At 34.9% G+C, this 21,214-nt stretch overlaps 2 protein-coding genes across 4 annotated transcripts in view; one reads left to right on the forward strand and one right to left on the reverse strand.

Moving 5' to 3' along the window:
* The window catches only part of LOC125674557 (uncharacterized), a 412,455-nt gene that overhangs the window by 309,060 nt on the left and 82,181 nt on the right, over nucleotides 1-21,214 (reverse strand). The window lies entirely within an intron of this gene.
* LOC125665711 (sorting nexin-13-like) overlaps nucleotides 1-21,214 on the forward strand; it is a 43,652-nt gene that overhangs the window by 9,807 nt on the left and 12,631 nt on the right. Inside the window, exons 7-18 of one of the 3 annotated variants that reach the window (XM_056152416.1) lie at nucleotides 115-219; nucleotides 1,198-1,286; nucleotides 3,712-3,795; nucleotides 7,397-7,538; nucleotides 11,252-11,355; nucleotides 11,520-11,607; nucleotides 12,185-12,240; nucleotides 13,071-13,205; nucleotides 15,081-15,185; nucleotides 16,163-16,298; nucleotides 20,552-20,583; nucleotides 21,000-21,096. In XM_056152416.1, the coding sequence (XP_056008391.1) occupies nucleotides 115-219; nucleotides 1,198-1,286; nucleotides 3,712-3,795; nucleotides 7,397-7,538; nucleotides 11,252-11,355; nucleotides 11,520-11,607; nucleotides 12,185-12,240; nucleotides 13,071-13,205; nucleotides 15,081-15,185; nucleotides 16,163-16,298; nucleotides 20,552-20,583; nucleotides 21,000-21,096 (1,173 nt within the window). Of the gene's footprint in view, nucleotides 1-114; nucleotides 220-1,197; nucleotides 1,287-3,711; nucleotides 3,796-7,396; nucleotides 7,539-11,251; nucleotides 11,356-11,519; nucleotides 11,608-12,184; nucleotides 12,241-13,070; nucleotides 13,206-15,080; nucleotides 15,186-16,162; nucleotides 16,299-17,306; nucleotides 17,330-20,551; nucleotides 20,584-20,999; nucleotides 21,097-21,214 lie in introns of all 3 variants that reach the window. The other 2 variants (XM_056152417.1, XM_056152418.1) reach the window with 2 other exon arrangements.

Below are 21,214 nucleotides of genomic sequence, written 5' to 3' on the forward strand. Positions count from 1 at the left end.
ATCCATGTCTATAAGTTCATTGCACCCCCCCCCCCCCCCTCCCCCATGTGATGCCTTGATTTTTTAAACCATGTTGTATGGATCGTAATGGATTACATGTATTTGCCTTTTCAGAAACTTACGCCGAGCGAGTGAAGTCCGCATTCTTTGATTTAGAGGTTGCTATGGAGAAGGACAAATGTCGAGATTTGGTGTGTTTAGATCCCGAGGCAGAAAAACGTAAGCTTAAGGAAACTATTTTGAAAGTTCAAAGTCTTGTTTTGCATAATACGAGACATGTGGAAAGAAATTTGAATCAATAGAACTTGAACTTAATTTCACTTAATTTCAGGCCACGCCTCCTGATGATCTGTTGTCTTTATTTGTGAAGTTTTATGCTGTCATATTATGTACATTTACTCATTTAATGTCATCAGCCAACCTTTCGACCTACTTAATGCAAGAATAATAGCAATATTTTAGCCTTAAATCTGTTTTATGTAAACAAAGACTCAAGTCTTTTTATGTATACAAACAAACCAGTGAAATATCAATTTTCTAATAAAAAGCATCTTGAATTTGCATAAACACAAATTTTAACTTTTAGATGACAAATTTTATCCGAAGAATGCTTGAAATGTGAAAGATGTCATAAAACTTAAAGATCATAACCATTTTCTCTGAAAATTTTCTAAACAATAACATACCACAATCTTTGTTTACAAAACAAATAGAGACTCTCTAAAATGAGCCTCTGTAATAATGTATAACCTTGATTTTTATGTGAAATCTTTTGAACTCATTAGACTGTAGATTCTGATCAGTAAAAAGCAAAAAACAAAATTTTGGGGAAAATCGTGAGTCAGTCCCTTTAATGGACAGTCTGCATTTACAAATGTATTTCTCTTGCTGACTGACAAATGACTGTAAACTAACTTTTATTTACTTGTGAGTAATTTTTGTGAGATTTTGGAAAACCTCATCATTGCGAATATTTCTCACTACAAATCAGTCCTTTAAAGTATCTTGTATGTTTAAGATAATGTTCGTTGGGTAAATTAGTCGCCACGAACCAGTATATCATTTGGTAAATCACAGAATAATTTGAAAGTAATTGCACAGTATTTGCCTTTTTTATATTTGATACAGTCTGCATTCACAAATAATGTAGTTCTTTAAATACTGACCAATGAGGTAATTGACTAACATCTATTTCAGAGTACCTGCAGAACCTCAGTGATGTGCTTCTATTTTTACTTCTTCCTCCAGATGATTTCCAGAACAAATCATTTAGATATATTTTAAGGGTACGTGTACATAATTGAAAAACATACATTTCACAGAAGTGGATCATTCCTGAGAAGTATAAATTTTTGTGGTATCCATTTTGCAAGAATGAAATAGTACAAGGTTGTATCCTATAGAAGTGGACAAATTTGTACATTATTTCGACTTTTAGATGGACATATACATTTAGATAAGATTGTACACTGTAGCAACTTAACATATGTAGATAACATCGTACAGTGTTCAGCATAGAGAGGTAGATAAAATCGTACAGTGTTTCAACATACTGATGTAGATAAGATCGTACAGTGTTTCAACATAGAGATGTAGATAAAATTGTACAGTGTTTCAACATAGAGATGTAGATAAAATCATACAGTGTTTCAACATAGAGATGTAGATAAAATCATACAGTGTTTCAACATAGAGATGTAGAAAAAATTGTACAGTGTTAAAACTTACAGATATAGATAAAATTGTAGATTAATTTGGTTTCATTGCTTGAAGACAACATGGATAATAGTATAAGAACCTGTGACTGTATGTATACATTATATATGAATGACCAGGTTACACATGCATTACCAGGCTACACACAAATTACTAGGTTATACATAAATTATCCGGTTATGCATGAATTACCCGGTAACACATACATGTATATTAACAGGTTACACATTATTTATATTACCCGGTAACACATGTATTACCAGGTTATATATCAACAGGTTACACATGTATTACCAGGTTACACATGTATCACCAGGTTACATATATATTACCCGGTTACACATGTATTACCAGGTTATATATTAACAGGTTACACATGTATTACCAGGTTACATATATATTACCCGGTTACACATGTATTACCAGGTTACACATATATTACCCGCTTACACATGTATTACCAGGTTACACATATATTACCCGGTTACACATGTATTACCAGGTTACATATGTATTAGCAGGTTACACATATATTAGCAGGTTACACATGTATTAGCAGGTTACACATATTACCAGGTTACACTTGTATTACCAGGTTACACATATATTTCCTGGTTACACATGTATTACCAGGTTACACATATATTACCTGGTTACACATGTATTACCAGGTTACACATGTATTACCAGGTTACACATGTAGTACCAGGTTACACATGTAGTACCCGGTTACACGTGTAGTACCCGGTTACACGTGTAGTACCCGGTTACACGTGTAGTACCCGGTTACACGTGTAGTACCCGGTTACACGTGTATTACCCGGTTACACATGTATTACCCGGTTACACATGTATTACCAGGTTACACATGTATTACCAGGTTACACATGTTTTACCAGGTTACACATTTACCAGGTTGCACATGTATTACCAGGTTGCACATATATTACCAGGTTACACATGTATTACCAGGTTACACATGTATTACCAGGTTACACATGTATTACCAGGTTACACATGTATTACCCGCTTACACATGTATTACCTGCTTACACATATATTACCCGGTTACACATGTATTACCAGGTTACACATACATTACCAGGTTACACATGTATTACCAGGTTACACATCAATCATGGACTGTAACTTGTATATTGTTGATTCAAAAACTTAAGGACAAAAATTTATTTTTCACTTTTTGAGATGTTGAGTGTTTAGAGTTTCAAGATTTTTAGGTCACCTGAATCATTCAGGTGCCTATTGCTATCTGTTTTTGTCCGTCGTCGTGCGTTAACATTTGAACATTTTCAGCTTCTCTGAAAACCCTGAACCAATTTCAACCAATTTTGGCATATAGCATCTGTGGGTGGAGGGGAACAAAAATTTTGAAATTCGTGGTCCCTGCCCCCCTGGGGCCTGAGGGGTGGGGCAAAAACCATCAAAATGAGTGTAATTTTAAAAAATCTTCTTCTTTACTCCTGGACATCAAGAAGCCAAACTGTGGGCATAATTATAATGAGCGTTGAGCCCTCTACCAAAATTGTGAAATTCATGGCTCCTGGGGCAGGGGTTCTTGTGTTAGGGTGGGGCTCTATTGGCCATATAGTGAAAATGTAGAAATTCTTTGAAAATCTTCTTATATTGGTTTTATCTAAGGAGTAAATAACCCTTTTCTTTATGATGTCTCAGACCTAGGTTTTTTAAAAAGGATTATTGGTTGAACATAAAAATGACACATGTACTTCATGACCACATAGCTATTCAATGTTTCTTCCATCCAAAAGTAAAATTCTTATATTTAAACACAAACCTAATTCAAACATTGGAAGGTTGTTACATGATACTCAGGTGACCTATAAGGCCCCTGGGCCTCTTGTTTAAATTCCAAATACTTGTAGTTTGAATTAACAAATATAATACTGGAATATTAGAATTGCTATAAAACAATAATACACATCAATTTTACATAACCAGTTGTTTGCTTATTCACAGGAAGTGTTGGTCAATGGTATCTTCATTCCCACCATAGAATTGTTGTCTGACCCTGACTATGTAAACCAATATGTATCCTGGTTGGTAAGTATAAAATGGGAGTATCTTGGCAAGAGTGTATTATGACAAGGTGTAAAGGATATTTAGTAATGTTTTATAAGTGAGATGTGTCGACAATTTTCATTGGATAAAGGGGCATTGTGTGGCTGCTATACAGGTTACGTTTCTTGCTCGATTGATTTCATACTTCACATCAAGAGAGGAAGAACCCTTATTGTTTTGGGAATCAAGGTTGCTCTGGGAACTTTATAGAAAATGCTTGTAGACAGTCTTTGTGAGGGGTCTTGCAGAGCTCTTGTTCTAGACTGGTTTTGTACACCACATACTTATTTACACCACATACTTATTTTCACCACATACTTATTTACACCACACCACATACTTATTTACACCACATGCTTATTTACACCACATACTTATTTACACTACATGCTTATTTACACCACATGCTTATTTACACTACATGCTTATTTACACCACATACTTATTTACACCACATGCTTATTTACACCACATGCTTATTTACACCACATACTTATTTACACCACATACTTATTTACACCACACCACATGCTTATTTACACCACATGCTTATTTACACCACATGCTTATTTACACCACATACTTATTTACACCACATACTTATTTACACCACACCACATACTTATTTACACCACACTCTTATTAACACCACATGCTTATTTACACCACATACTTATTTACACCACACCACATACTTATTTACACCACATACTTATTTACTCTACATACTTATTTACACCACATACTTATTTACACCACATACTTATTTACACCACATACTTATTTACTCTACATACTTATTTACACCACATACTTATTTACACCACATACTTATTTACACCACATACTTATTTACACCACACCACATACTTATTTACACCACACTCTTATTAACACCACATGCTTATTTACACCACATACTTATTTACACCACACCACATACTTATTTACACCACATACTTATTTACTCTACATACTTATTTACACCACATACTTATTTACACCACATACTTATTTACACCACATACTTATTTACTCTACATACTTATTTACACCACATAGTTATTTACACCACATACTTTTTTATTCTACATACTTATTTACTCTACATACTTATTTACACCACATGCTTATTTATACCACATACTTATTTACACCACATGCTTATTTACACCACATACTTATTTACACCACATGCTTATTTACACCACATGCTTATTTACACCACATAGTTATTTACACCACATACTTTTTTATTCTACATACTTATTTACTCTACATACTTATTTACACCACATGCTTATTTATACCACATACTTATTTACACCACATGCTTATTTACACCACACCACATACTTATTTACACCACATACATATTTACACCACATACTTATTTACACCACATACATATTTACACCACATGCTTATTTACACCACATACATATTTACACCACATACTTATTTACACCACATGCTTATTTACACCACATGCTTATTTACACCACATACTTATTTACACCACATGCTTATTTACACCACATGCTTATTTACACCACATACTTATTTACACCACATAGTTATTTACACCACATACTTTTTTATTCTACATACTTATTTACTCTACATACTTATTTACACCACATGCTTATTTATACCACATACTTATTTACACCACATGCTTATTTACACCACACCACATACTTATTTACACCACATACTTATTTACACCACATACTTATTTACACCACATACATATTTACACCACATACTTATTTACACCACATGCTTATTTACACCACATACTTATTTACACCACATGCTTATTTACTCTACATACTTATTTACACCACATACTTATTTACACCAGATGCTTATTTACACCACATACTTATTTACACCACATACATATTTACACCACATACTTATTTACACCACATACTTATTTACACTACATACTTATTTACACCACATACATATTTACACCACATACTTATTTACACCACATGCTTATTTACACCACATACATATTTACACCACATACATATTTACACCACATACTTATTTACACCACATACTTATTTACACTACATACTTATTTACACCACATACATATTTACACCACATACTTATTTACACCACATGCTTATTTACACCACATACATATTTACACCACATACTTATTTACACCAGATGCTTATTTACACCACATACTTATTTACACCACATACATATTTACACCACATACTTATTTACACCACATACTTATTTACACCACATACTTATTTACACCACATTCTTATTTACACCACACCACATACTTATTTACACCACATACTTATTTACACCACACCACATACTTATTTACACCACATACTTATTTACACCACATACTTATTTACACCACACCACATACTTATTTACTCTACATACTTATTTACACCACATACTTATTTACACCACACCACATACTTATTTACACCACATACTTATTTACACCACATACTTATTTACACCACATACATATTTACTCTACATACTTATTTACACCACATACTTATTTACACCACATGCTTATTTACTCTACATACTTATTTACACCACACTCTTATTAACACCACATGGTTACTTACTGTCCACCATACAGTTACTGTAGATCTGTCGCAGTATCTCAGTGGTAGAGCATTCACTTTGTAACTGACATGTTGTGAGTTTGAGCCTTGTTTGTGCCATGGCCACATCAATCCTAAGACATAAACATTGATAGTCACTGTTTCACCAAATGCTCAGCATTTAGAAGCAAGAATCACGGGTCTTTCAGATACGACCTTATGAATGAAGGTCCCGTATTGTGGCAGGTGTTGTAATGTTAAAAAGCCCTCACTGCAGCAGCCCTCAGCACTAAGCATAGGTCTAAATCTGTGGTACTATACTTTTTGCATTATTTTTTAACCTGACAGTCATTGTTTATTTCTTACAAAATTTTAGATTCGAAAATAAGCCAGGTTTTAAAAATGAGTTGGTCTTGAAACAAAGCTCCCATTTTCTTACTAAAACTTGAAACCCATGTGTTACAGCTGCAGCTAATTTTCAAGGTTTTTAAAATGTAGTAGTGATATCAAGCATCGTTATCTTGAACTCGATGGGATCAAGAAAAATCTAAGTACCGAGATATAAAGGGTAAAACACCTGAAGAACTTCGACATATCTGTGATATTCGAGATACTGAAGTTCAACAGTATATGTGTAGGACTCCAAAGTGCGATGGCACTCCAAAGTGCGATGGTCATGCCAAAGTGCGATGGTCTGTGCCAAACCTTGATGGTGTGAGTTGCCAAAGTGCGAAGGTCTGACACACTTAAGTGCGATGGTGTGAAACCAATGCGCCATAATGCGATGTTGTCGTCACAACAAAGTCTGATGGTGCATACTAATGCACCAAAGTGCGATGGAGTGACACATCAAAGTCCATTGGTTTGTAAATGACACGGTGTTTAGGTACAGACCGTCGCACTTTGGAGTGACCATCACACTTTAGAGTCTTACATATGTAACATGAATTCATTGGAAAAAATTCTATTTTCAGTGCAAAGATGGCTCCTTCACAAATGAGAGCTTTCTGAATGTTATTAAGTCTTCACATTTGGTAGATGAACTGGAGGCCGTGAAAGAAATCACAGAACAGAACATCGCCAAGTGGCGATCGAAGGACACGGGAGGAGACGATGGTAAGATGGTTGTCAGTATGATAATCCTGACGCATGGAACGTGTGATAACAGTTCAGACCATGAATGACTTGTGGATAAGACTACAAGGAGAGAAGTGTTTATGTATCTGTCTTTTGATGGGATCCGTAATGGCTTAGTGATGTCTATACAAAATGTATGTCCGTCTGTCTGTCCGTTCGTTTGGGGTTTGTTTCTATTTTCATTTCTCTGTCACACATCAAGTTGAAACTTGCTGTGGAGCTTCATTGTTGGTCACTCTAGATCATGTTGCAATTTTTATCCCTTTTGATATCTCTTGCTGGATTTTTGCCACTCATGTAAAATTCAATCTAAACTACATATATATCGAGTTACATGCATGTAATTCATTTGTTTAAGGTGGCTCACTACACCCAGAAATAGTTTCTCAAATCAGTACGAATTGATTCAATTATAAAAGATTTGATGATACACATTAAGTACAGTACCCGCAACGTTATTCTTGACATGATAAACGATAGAACACAATACACGCACGATAGGATAGGATACACGCACGATAGGATAGGATACACGCACGATACGATAGGATACACGATAAACCTGATAAACGCAAAACCTGATAAACGATCTTCAGGATAGACCTGATAAACGCAAAACACGATAAACGATCTTCACGATAAACGGAAAACCTGATAGAAATGTTGTAAATTTAGAATCAATTTACATAATTACATTATGTTGGTAATAATACTGAAGGATTTCAATATTCATTATACACCTAAAACGTATAATTTCTATAATACAAGGTCGTACTTTAAAAAACAATTATTTGAATTTTTTACGCCATCACAGCTAAAATCAGAAAACTAAATTGTATGTGGTATTTAATTCATTATTTGATATCTATTTGAATTTTCCCAGCCAATGATTCTAAAATTATAATTGTCACCTAATGTTTAATATATAAATTATACAGTGAATTAATTAAATGTAATATAATGTAGTGATATCATGCTTCAGTAGCTCTCTAATTCTAATATCTATTTTCTTGAATGTGAAATAAACCAAGGAATATTTTGTGTGTAGCGAGGAGGGGGTTATTTTGCATCAAGCTCTAAGATCACCAGTCATTCAACAATTACAATTATTTTCGTCATGACCGCTTTAAAAAGATCCACTGTATTACACCAAATCTTCATACGTTAGATATTTCTACACGATGAGTGATGATTGATATCCATAAGTAATTGGAACCTATGTATTTGAATTGATATCTTAATAACAAAAATAAACTATGGAAAAAAAACCAAAAAAAAAACACGGCTTTTTTAAATTCATAATTTTGAAACACTTAAAAAAAATTGTGTTTAGATATGTAAAAAAAAACAAAACAAATAATCAACAAACCCGGTATCAATTTCCAGTATCTACCCGTACGACTATTGGTACATGTACAAGTGTACAAGTAAAAAAAATAACAACGATGATAACTGAGTCGTGACCAGTTGGGCAGACTTTTGGGAGATGCAACACCCTTGCACCGTTTTAAAACTTAATCTTCTAAATGTGTCAAATACAATGTCCCTGAGAATGTTTGCAGTCGAAACACAGGTGATACACAGATGCGCACAAGTTTAATGGTGGGTATATAAATAGAACAAAGGTGGGAAAAAATCGGAAGAAAACGAGCCTTTATTAAAATATATGTAATAAACAATGTAATTTACAACTTCCTATTTCTCTGTTAGTGTTAATTAAAAAAATAATTGTTTCTAGACACGCAAATGTTTATGAACTGTACATGAAGGAGATTTACTGTCCCCGGTTTGCTCGGCAAACCACTGCCTACTTTTCATATTACTTAGAATGAAATTGTGATGAATTTTCACCCTTTCGAGACAGACAAATAGCTCTTTTTCTGCCTTAAAATCGACAGCTTTATGTTCTCCTTCAAATATACTGTCTTTTCTCGATTCCTAAAAATAGCTTCTTTAACAAAACGAATAAAGCTTTCGAAAAGTATTGTACTTTTTCATTAGATTTGATAAACAATTTCGATAGTTTCCAAAGCTACACGATAAACGATTTTCATGATAAACGGAAAACCTGATATACGCAAAACACGATACACGATAGACCTGATAAACGCAAAACACGATAGAAAACGGAAAACCTGATAAACGCAAAACACGATACGATAGGATACACACAGGATACGATAGGATACACGCAGGATACGATAGGATACACGCATGATGCGATAGGATACACGCACGGTAGAACACGATAGGAATGTCAAGAATAACGTTGCGGGTACTGTATATATGCCAAAAAGGCAAAAATACAAATTTGGATAAAAACATGATTTTCAAAAAAAAAATATTCCAACACATCTGAACAAAAGACTCTTGGGGATTTGAACTTGAGATCTGCGGTTCACCAGCCCATTGCTTTAACCACTGAGCTATGATGATAGACAAACAAATTGATCGATACAAATAATTTCACAAAACATTTAAATCGCCATCTTGTGACGTGGTGTCATACAGAGTATAAGCTTTAGTGTAGTGAGCTTCCTTAAATCCTCCCACAGTTTTCAAGTGAGGACCCTCATATTTTACAGAGTGTTTGTAAGGGTATTGAAGATATACATGTAGCAAGGGTTTGATTTTCTTCAGGTTTTGAAAAATTACACTTTGAACTTTGTCAGTTTTAAGGAAATATTTCGTAGAAAGAACTTGATTTGTCTGTCTAACTTCTGCCACAGTTTTCAAGTGAAGACATTTCTTTTACGGAGGTTTGGTATGGGTATTGAAGATGTGCATGTGGGAAGAATTTTAATTTTCCTCACTTTTTAAAAAAACAACAGATTGTTGAACTTAACCAGTTTTGAGGAAATATTTCAAAGAGAGTACATGATTTGTCCACTTAACGCCTACCACAGTTTATCCTGTGGGGATCTGGGCTAGAATAGGTCCTCAGTACCATTTTGCTGTTGTAAGAGGCGACTAAATGGGGCGGTCCTTCGGATGAGACTGCAAAAATCAAGGTCCGTGTCACAGCAGGTATGTCACAATGAAGATCCCAGCCTTCCTGCTCAAAGGCTGTAACCGCTGAGCATAGGCTTCAATTTTGCAGCCCTTCATCGGCAATGGTGACGTCTCCATATGAGTGAAAGATTCTCGAGAGGGATGTTAAACAATTAATCAATCAACCTACCACTGAGACAGTTTTAAAGTTAAGGCCTTTGCAAACAACTTGAAGATGTGCATATTGCAAGGATTTTGACTCTCAACATTTTTTAAAAATTTCTTTGAAGTCTGAAAAAATTACAAGTTGTTGAACTTCAACAATTTTGGGGAAATATTTTGCAAACAGTGTTCTTGGTTTGTCTGTTTACTTCTTGTCACAGTCTTTATGCTAGAACCTTTTTTATTTATACATTATGAGAAAGTACAAGTATGTCACAGCCTGATGATAGCTAATACTACCTTAAGTAAAGTTCTACAACTCATGGCTGATAATTATGGTGATGGTCTGAATCCCTTCAGTGAGGGTTCTAGCTGTCTGCTAGCTAGAGGGAATTTTATCTAATGGACTAAAACATGCAGGAGTTCGTGTGGATGTTTTATCACAGTCATTAATGATATATAATGATATATATTCATAAATGTTAAAATTCCTTGAATGCCCTCCTCCATACATTTTGATAACTTTTGTTTTGAAACAGACGCTGAAATAAAACAAAAGCTGAACAGTTTGATATTTGTGAAGAATATATGTGAAGGGAGAATTAGACGCATTAAGGAAGGAAGCTTAGAAGACATGGAGGAAGTAAGTAAAATAATCATATGAAAAATTGTGGTTTTGAAAAATGAGGGAAGGTTTGAAGATGCTGGGGGGTGCTGTCTTTCAGAGGGTTGCAGTCCCCAAATCTTGATTTGTATTCACTTGTATGTATTTATCATGTGTATTGTACATGCTTTTTTATTTTGTAGGCACCTGATATATGCAGAGCCAAAAATATATTTGTACTTAGTCTAGATGAAATTATTGAAAATAACATTGCATTAGCTGTATTTATAGGTAAGAAATTAATTCCTTATTTATCATTATCATCCAAACAGGTACATACATAAACAGATGGAAATATCCACATTTTTAATGTTACTGCCTTAAATATCTTTACAACCTGTAATGAAAACCTGTTTCCTCATGAATGCATTGCAGTTAGGAATCTTGATAAATATGGTACATATTTATTTCATTGCCCGAGAAATCTGACAAAAATGGAAGTACATGTAGAATTAAATGTAAAAAGTAAATTTCATTTTTTGAAAAAAACATGAGGGTATGAACTGACACTGCATGCCCGCATACTTTTCATGAAGAGCTGAGACACGCTTTGGGAAGTATACCAGCATGAAGTGTCGCAGTTCATACCCTCATGTATTTTCAAAATTTAATCAATTTCTTAATTTACTTGTGCAAACCAAACAGCTACATGCATATACATAATTATATGTATTATGCAGTTCACATGTACTGATGTACATTTTATTTTTTGGACAATTTGATCTGTGAATACGGATATGTAAGTATATTAAGTACATGCACAAATATAATGCTGCACCAATTCCAGTCCACATTTCTTTCTTTTCAGAGTTTATGACCAGTGTTTGTGGACAGCAGTATTTATTTTTCTATTTAAATGTCGAGGTGAGTCACTAGTTTTCTGATATTTTTAAAACATTTGAAGTAAAACTAAGTGATTAGTAGCTGTATATTCCTAATGTGTGTAATCTTCTCAAACAGGTTATTGGATTGATAAAGACCTGAGAGTTTGTAATCAAGCATATTTACATCTACTGATATTCTTATGTCCACCCTCTAGTTGTTTACCCACTAAAACTGCTTTCATCTTGATATCTGCCTGCAAAATCTGGAGTTGTTGCCTTCTTTTCACTTAGTACTCACCCTGTCTGCCCATGCATCTACCGGGCATCATTGCAGGGCCATTTCCAATTTGTCAGTTTTCCAGTTTTCTTTCCATTTTGCTTAACTTTTTACATCAGAGATTTAAAATCTTTTTATCTACAGTTGGTCAATCTTTTTGGGTTTTTTTGTTCAAAGTGTTTTGGGTCAGATCCAAGGAGAAATGAATTTTTGCACCATCTGGGCACTACATGTACAGTATCTTATCCCTATTAAGTTCCCATGGAATTCTGGGTTAGAATATAGGTACTCTGCACACCTTGCTTGTTGGAAGAGGTGACTAAATGGGGCGGTCCTTCGGATGAGACTAAAAACTGAGGCTCCTGTGTCATAGCAGGTATGGCACGATAAAGATCCTTCCCTGCTCAAAGGCTGTAAGCACCGAGCATAGGCCTAAATTTTGCAGTCCTTCATCAGCAATGGTGACGTTTCCATATGAGTGAAAAATTCTCAAGCGGGATGTTTAACAAAGCACAATCAATCATTCCTATTAAGAAAGTATGGGTCCTAATTGTGATGTTGAAGTTTTTATCAACATTTTTTCGTGTTTGCAGGGTTTCCGCACAGCTGCAGGTCAGCAGATACTGGCTGCCCATCAGAGAGCCATGAACGGCATCTCCACAGAAGTGGATCTGGAATCTCTGCGGCGAGCAGCCATGATTATACATGACCAATATTTATCTGATAAGGTGGGCAGTCATGATTATTATGCATATACATTTATAATGTTTTTGCCTGTGATATCTCTACTCATTGTAATGATGAGCATTTCATTATGAACACTCTGCAGTTGTTAGCAGACGGGACTACTTGATAAATATAATATGTCTATTTTGTGACCAATCATATTGACACAACTATACAGGGCAGACACTCTAACCTCTAGGCCACCACAGCAATGCCACACGTAACAATGACATCACAATACCACACTAACCAATGACATCACAATGGCACACTTAACAATGATATCACAAGTCCACACTAAACAATGACATCATATTGTCTCACTAAACAATGACATTATAATGTCACACTAAACAATGACATCACAATACCACATTAAACAATCACATCACAATACCACACTAAACAATGACATCACAATACCACACTAAACAATGACATCACAATACCACACTAAACATTGACATCACAATACCATACTAAACAATGACATCACAATACCACACTAAACATTGACATCACAATACCACACTAAACAATGACATCACAATACCACACTAAACATTGACATCACAATCCCACATTAAACAATGACATCACAATGCCACACTAAACAATGACATCACAAGTCCACACTAAACAATGACATCATAATGTCTCACTAAACAATGCCATCATAATGTCAAACTAAACAATGCCATCACAATACCACATTAAACAATGACATCACAATACCACATTAAACAATGACATCACAATGCCTCACTAAACAATGCCACACTAAACAATGACATCACAATACCACACTAAACATTGACATCACAATGCCACATTAAACAATGACATCACAATGCCACACTAAACAATGACATCACAAGTCCACACTAAACAATGACATCATAATGTCTCACTAAACAATGCCATCATAATGTCAAACTAAACAATGCCATCACAATACCACATTAAACAATGACATCACAATGCCTCACTAAACAATAACATCACAATGTCAAACTAAACAATGACATCACAATGCCACATTAAACAATGACATCACAATACCACACTAAACATTGACATCACAATGCCACATTAAACAATGATATTGACACTACATTGCCATACTTACATGTAACAGTAATATTGACGTGTTTTGAAATGCTCCCCAGGAGAGACATGTTTTGATATTCTCCCCAGTACAGACATGTTTTGAAATACTTCGGATCCCAGTACAGACAGATTTTAAAATACTCCAGATCCCAGTACAGACAGGTTTCTATATGCTTCCCCTAGAGACGGGGTTTCATATACTCCTCAGTAGAGACGTGCTTAAATTTGAAGTACTCCCCAGTACAGACAGATTTTGACATAACTCATCAGTACAGACAGATTTTGACATAACTCCCCAGTACAGACAGATTTTGACATAACCCCCCAGTACAGACAGATTTTGACATAACTCCCCAGTACAGACAGATTTTGACATACTCCCCAGTACAGACAGATTTTGACATACTCCCCAGTACAGACAGATTTTTGACATAACTTCCCAGTACAGACAGATTTTTGACATAACTTCCCAGTACAGACAGATTTTTGACATAACTTCCCAGTACAGACAGATTTTGACATAACTTCCCAGTACAGACAGATTTTGACATAACTCCCCAATACAGACGGGTTTTCTTTTAGTTTTTATAAAATTATGGTCCAGTTGACATATTTGTTCATGCAAGATACTGGAAATCGAGTATTTTTGAGGAAATGCATTCATTTCATTGATTTGTGTCTTAGTTTCAGAATTAAACTCTTTTAGAAGGATAATTACTAAATGGTAAAATATGTAATGACTCACAAACACATCTTGAATCTTGCAGGCATCATCCAAAATCAAAATAGAAAGTGATGTTGTGAAAAGGACTTTGCAGAAGATAAAAAATAAATATATATCTGAGGATCTGTTTGATGAGGTCCAGTCTAAGGTGAGTTGTCCTTTGTGAGTGGGGATCAAGTAAATGGATTGTAGGGCTGGGGGTTAGTTTTATCTTGAGTTGTCTTTGTGAGTGGGGATCAAGAGACTGGATTGTAGGACATGGGGTTAGCTTTATCTTGAACTGTCCTTGTGAGTGGGGATCAAGAAAACGGATTGTAGGGCTTGGGGGTTAGTTTTATCTTGAGCTGTCCTTGTGAGTGGGGATCAAGAGGCAGGATTGTAGGCCTGGGGGGTTAATTTTACCTTGAGTTGTCCTTGTGAGTGGGGATCAAGAGACTGGATTAAAGGGCTAGCGGTTAGTTTTATCTTGAGTTGTCCTAAGCTTGTGAGTGGGGATCAAGAGATAGGATTGTAGGACTCTGTATAGTTAGGTATGTGGTATGGCATATTTAATTAATTATCAAGTTTCTTCCTTAATTACAGTTGAAATTTGGTATCTCAAACATAGACATCTGAAATATTATGTATTTTAACCTCGATATTGTGAATCCTCAGATATCTTGAAAGTTTTTTTGGGCATCGAGTTCATGATAACAAGGTTTGACTGGATATCATTTTGTTATGGAGTAGAAGCATAAGCAAGAAGTTTTGCTTAGAATAAAGTGTTGGCGTAATGGGATAGTACACAATTTAATTTAGAAATTTAATTATGACTGGTTACCTCTCTTTGCAGAATATAAATAGGTCTATATTTTATGTATACATAAAATGCCAAAAAACAAAAATCACCATGTGTTTGGCACTGTATCAGAATGTTATGTTCTAAATATTCATATCCAATGCAAAATGACATATTGTGTTTATTAAATTCAGTCTGCTTCCCACATGTCATTGAATGGAATTCTGAAGTGAAGCTTGATGTTTCAATTTTTTTTACAGTGATTTCTGAATATTTAAAGTATGAGATGTAGTTGAGACTGTGAGGAAGGTAACTTTTGTATTGTGAAAACTCTTCTTTTTTTCCAGGTGTATCAAATTCTCCATTCTGAGCAGTATTATGAAGCATTCCTTCAAAGCCAAGTCTACCTTAAAATGTTGCAGGAAATGGGATTGTCCAAACCGGACAACCCAGAGGATGGTGACACCAGCAGTCTTGACGAGGGTAGGTAACCAGTCAATAGGAACCAGTATCTGACCCAGGTGTCACCAGCTTCCCACAAACACCAGTGCTGGCATTCGGTATTACCATGCATACAAACTGGGGTATGTTGAAATCTGATGACTCTGTAGTCAGGTGGTGGTAAAAGAAAAAAATAATATAAAAATTATTAAAGACATTCTATGGCATTTGGATAAGCTATTGATTATAAGTATCACTGACTGATTATTTTGATGTTTGTTATATGTTACTGATTTTTAGCTCACCTGAGCCGAAGACTCAAGTGAGTTTTTCTGATCAAAATTTGTCCGTTGTCTGTCGTCGGCGTAAACTTTTCACATTTTCATCTTCTCCAGAACCACTCGTCCAATATCAACCAAACTTGGCACATAGCATCCTTGGGTGAAGGCTCTCAAGTTGCCATGCCCCCTCCAAAGGAGAGATAATCACAAAAATGCAAAAGTAGGATGGGGTCATTTAAAAATCTTCTCAAGAACCACTGGGCCAGAGGAGCTGAAATTTACATGAAAACTTCCTGACATAGTGCAGATTCAAGTTTGTTAAATCATGGCCCACAGGGGTAGGATGGGGCCACAAATTTTAAAGGGGATCAAAGTTTAACATACTAATATATAGTATAGAAAATCTTTAAGAATCTTCTCAAGAACCATCAGGCCAAAGAAGTTTGCATATACATGACAGCTTCCTGACATAGTGCAGATTCAAGTTTGTTCAAATCATGGCCCCCGGGGTTAGGTTGGGGCCACAATAGGGATCAAAGTTTTACTTTTGAGTATATATGGACAATCTTTAGATATGGGCCAAGGTGACTCAGGTGAGCGATATGACCCATGGGTCTCTTGTTAAATATACTAGTAAGTGTACAGATTATCTGATTTCAATTTAGAGGTTTTAACCAGGAGACTGATCTTTAAGATGTTTGACAGTTGTAAAAATTCCAGTGCTCTGTAAAACATTTTAGTGATTGATTCTTACCTTGTTATGTTCCAGTGCCCCGGATAATCTGGTTCAAAGTATGTTGGAAAACTGTCTCCTTCTGAGGCATATGGTGTCTTTGTCATGTCAACGTTTTATCTTATTTCTGCTTTTGCCCTATCATTCAAGCAATAAAAAGACATATTAAGCTTATTACAAGTAATGGCTTACTAGCTGAAATTTTTCTCTACACAAAATTCAACTAACTTACTGCCTATTTAAAAGAATTCTTCATTCTGATATTCTATCCTGCAGTACAACATGGTGGTCTTTATTTACTATGTAGATGTTTAATTTTTTGGAGATTTCCAACACAGCAACAGCAGAAATGAGGTGTAGAATATTTGTCAGAGTTTTTATTGTGAATGATCAGACTGGGACATGTGACATTTTTGCATTTGTATTTTGGCTGCGTAAATTTGTGACATGCTTGAAATTTGTCAAATTCTAATTCAACCGTCACTGATAGTAAGCAGGCTGTCTGCCATTTGTGCAACTCTGCTAAAAAAAAAAATCTTGTTTTAACATTTGGAACCATGTAACACACAGAACAGTTTATAATCATTCCGATTTTTCATACGACATTCTCCCAGAAATTAATCGCAGAATAACGGACAAATACAGTCACGGTTACCAGTGACGGTACGTGCTCTGAATTACAGTAAATTGCTGTCCTACAGTTTCTTTTGGTTAAGTATGTCACAAATTCTGGTCATGGTATCCTTTAGTGGGAGGTTCCCTTGTGTTGTGGATGCATGCTGGGTAATCATTTGTCTGGTTTGACTGTTTCTTGTTCTTACATGTTCTTCTCTTTGTTCTCTTAATCTGCAATGTTCAGATACAGTTTAGCTTCAGATCCACCAAACACACAAAATATCCACAGAGACTGTGGACATCCCCCATCCCCCCCCCCCCCCCCCCCCCCATCCCCCACACACACTTTCTGAATAAAAAGGATCACAGTGTCATTACATTAAATTTAATTTTAAGACTTAAAACTTGAAATTGATCTAGGATCATAATGTGTGGTCTGCCAGCTGTGATTTGGAGAACAGCGCTATTGAGCTACAGACCTGACTGTGTCTACACAACTGTACATATACAGTCAGTAAACAGCTGATACTGTAGGATGGGAATTGTCTTTTCTAGTGTTAGTATTCATGTAACATGTACTGTGTTCTAGATATTGCACCCACTGGCAGTCACAGTTACACAGTAGTGTAGGGGTAAGGGTATTAGGTATAAACATTATGGCGCAATACAAGGTTTCGATAGGCATACTGCATACTGTAGAATCATTTAAATTTGTTTGGGGGCGGGGCAATTTTCAGGGATTGCTGAATTTTTAAGGGTTTTTTGAGACGTAATTTTGTGGATTTATATATTTGTAAGAAAGATAACTCTGGAACGTTTGTTTTTGTTTGAAACAAGTTATTCGTTGGGGGTGTAAATTCATGGGAGAGGGGTACCTACGAATTCCACAGAAATTGAGCCACCATGAATTCTTATGATTCCACAGTATTCAAGGCATGATATGAAATAAATTAGAGAGTAGATACTCCAGGTCACCAGAATGCTTAGATGTGTGAATAGTAAACAAATATGTATTGTACCTGTCATTTCAAACAGCTTGATATATTATTAATATCTAGATACAGCATTCAATATTTTACTGTATATTATGTAAATTCATGAAAATAATCAGAATTACTTGACGTGTAGGAGGACTGTAGTATGTTATAAATATTGCAGAAACATTTATCACAGTGTATATTAATCATACAGATGTGAAAAAGGATATGAATTCTGGTGGGGGATAAGATTAATATTTGGAGTTGTCCTGAACCTTCACTTTAAATTCATAAAGAAAACAGAATCACTGAGCCAACTAAATACAACTTAAGCACTAAGTATCCTTCCTTTAATTCAATCTTGCTGAAATAAGGCTACATAAAATTAATTCTCTGGTTCTCAAGCCAATTTTCTCTAAAACAGATGAGGGAGGGAGGTTTTTTATTGTTCATTTTCATTAGCAATAAAATACGATGTAGATGAGGGAGGCATTTTTTTAAATCCCAAACTTGTTGGGGGGGGGGGGGGGACTTTAAATGTAAAAGTTCTATAACTGAATCATAAACACAATAGACTGTCCTTGATCTTGGTCATAAACAACAGAATGGCCTGGTCATCTGAACTAGAAACTGCAGAGCTCCTAATATATAGGGTACTCAAGTTTGCCAATGAGAAAAGCAATAAACCAAATTATGTAGACTTAATACAAAGCTACTCTGTATTCTAGAATATTTACACATAAACAATCTACATTACTACCAAGGTTCATCCTGAAATTCCTTTTACTTCCCAAGATAGGCAGAAACAATTTCAGAAAAATGTTCCATTATTGTAACTGAATTTTAGCCAGGTCCTGGCATTGTTTGTGCATTGCAACAAACAATTACATAAAATGTGCAACATTAGATATCATTTTTAAGTCGAATTTCTTACCCCAATTCGTAAAATGATTTCCGTAATAGTTCCAACTTCAAGTGACTGAAAATTGTAAAACCTAGCTGTGTGCACTTTCACTTTTGACAGCTATTTTGACCGGTGACACTAAATACCCAAGAAGGATGAATGACCCAAAATGATTTCAAGGCTCAAAAATTAATTTTAGTAAACAATAATCCAATATAGGACACAAATTATGCTGATAACAAGTCTTATAAAGTTACAAAACTTGATATGTCTAATTGTATCCAAACCACATTAACATTGGTACTTGACAATTTGGATTAATGAAGTCAATATGTGTAATTAGTGGCATCGGTCTAAATTGGCTGTGATATGTACTTGTGCCAGTTTTACAATTTTCAGTGACTTTAAGCTATTACGGTAGCTGCAGATCTGAAAATATTTGGATGGAACAGAGATTCTCCGATTTGTCCCATTATTTTCCCAGAGAGTTAAAAATACAGATCTTCAGTTATCCTAAAGTATGATTATGAATGATGTAATAAACGTCAAAAAGAAATTGAATTAGGGCATGCTGGCAGTTTCTCTCTGTCTCTATTAATGCAGTACTTGAGAGGAAGTCACATGTAATATTTTATGAATTAATTCAGTGAAGGAGATGTAAGAGCGAATTTCTGAATTGAATGGAGTATATACATTGTCTTTTTGTAACCTGTGCTGTATCGATATATGCATGCTACAACTGTTTAACACACAATATAGCTAGCTTCTATTTTGCTTCTCATCAGATGCATCTACAAAGTCGGTATCATCCATGAGTGTAAGTTTTACTTTCACTTTTGCCTATTTTTAAAAATATTTTGGTGTAAATTGAAAAGGTTACACTGTATATTTAAAAGCAAGTTTCTTGTTTCTATAAAACACATAGTGTTTGTATGTTTGACTCTTTAAAGAAAATATCTGAAATAACAGTATCCATTTCTTACATTTGAAAGAACAATATAAATGTATTCATTGATGACATCTATAACTTTCAAGTGAATAATCCATAAATTTCTTGCATTAAAGAATTGATAGTGTTTACAAAATGAGTATTAGAGATCTATATTATTGATTGTTATAACGTAATATATGATATGATATTCAACACTTTATATACTATAACATAGAGAATATTGTGTCACACTGTAAAGAGAAAATCATAAGCATGCTATATATCACTGTATTCAATTTCAGATGGATGAGTGTTCCGAAGATTCTTCATTGCCAAGGTCAAGGTCAGGGTCACCTGTAACCATGGAAACATTTATTACAGCCTTTATATCTCAGACAGGTATAAAACTAGTCAGGAATATTATTTTTAGTGACGTAAGATTGGTGTGCATGTTGAATTAAAATCGTTATTCTATTATCTAGCATGAGAAATATCCAGGATACCCTATAAGCAGAAT

This window comes from Ostrea edulis, chromosome 10 (assembly GCF_947568905.1).
Source record: "Ostrea edulis chromosome 10, xbOstEdul1.1, whole genome shotgun sequence".
In the NCBI taxonomy this organism is placed as follows: Eukaryota; Metazoa; Mollusca; class Bivalvia; order Ostreida; family Ostreidae; genus Ostrea; species Ostrea edulis.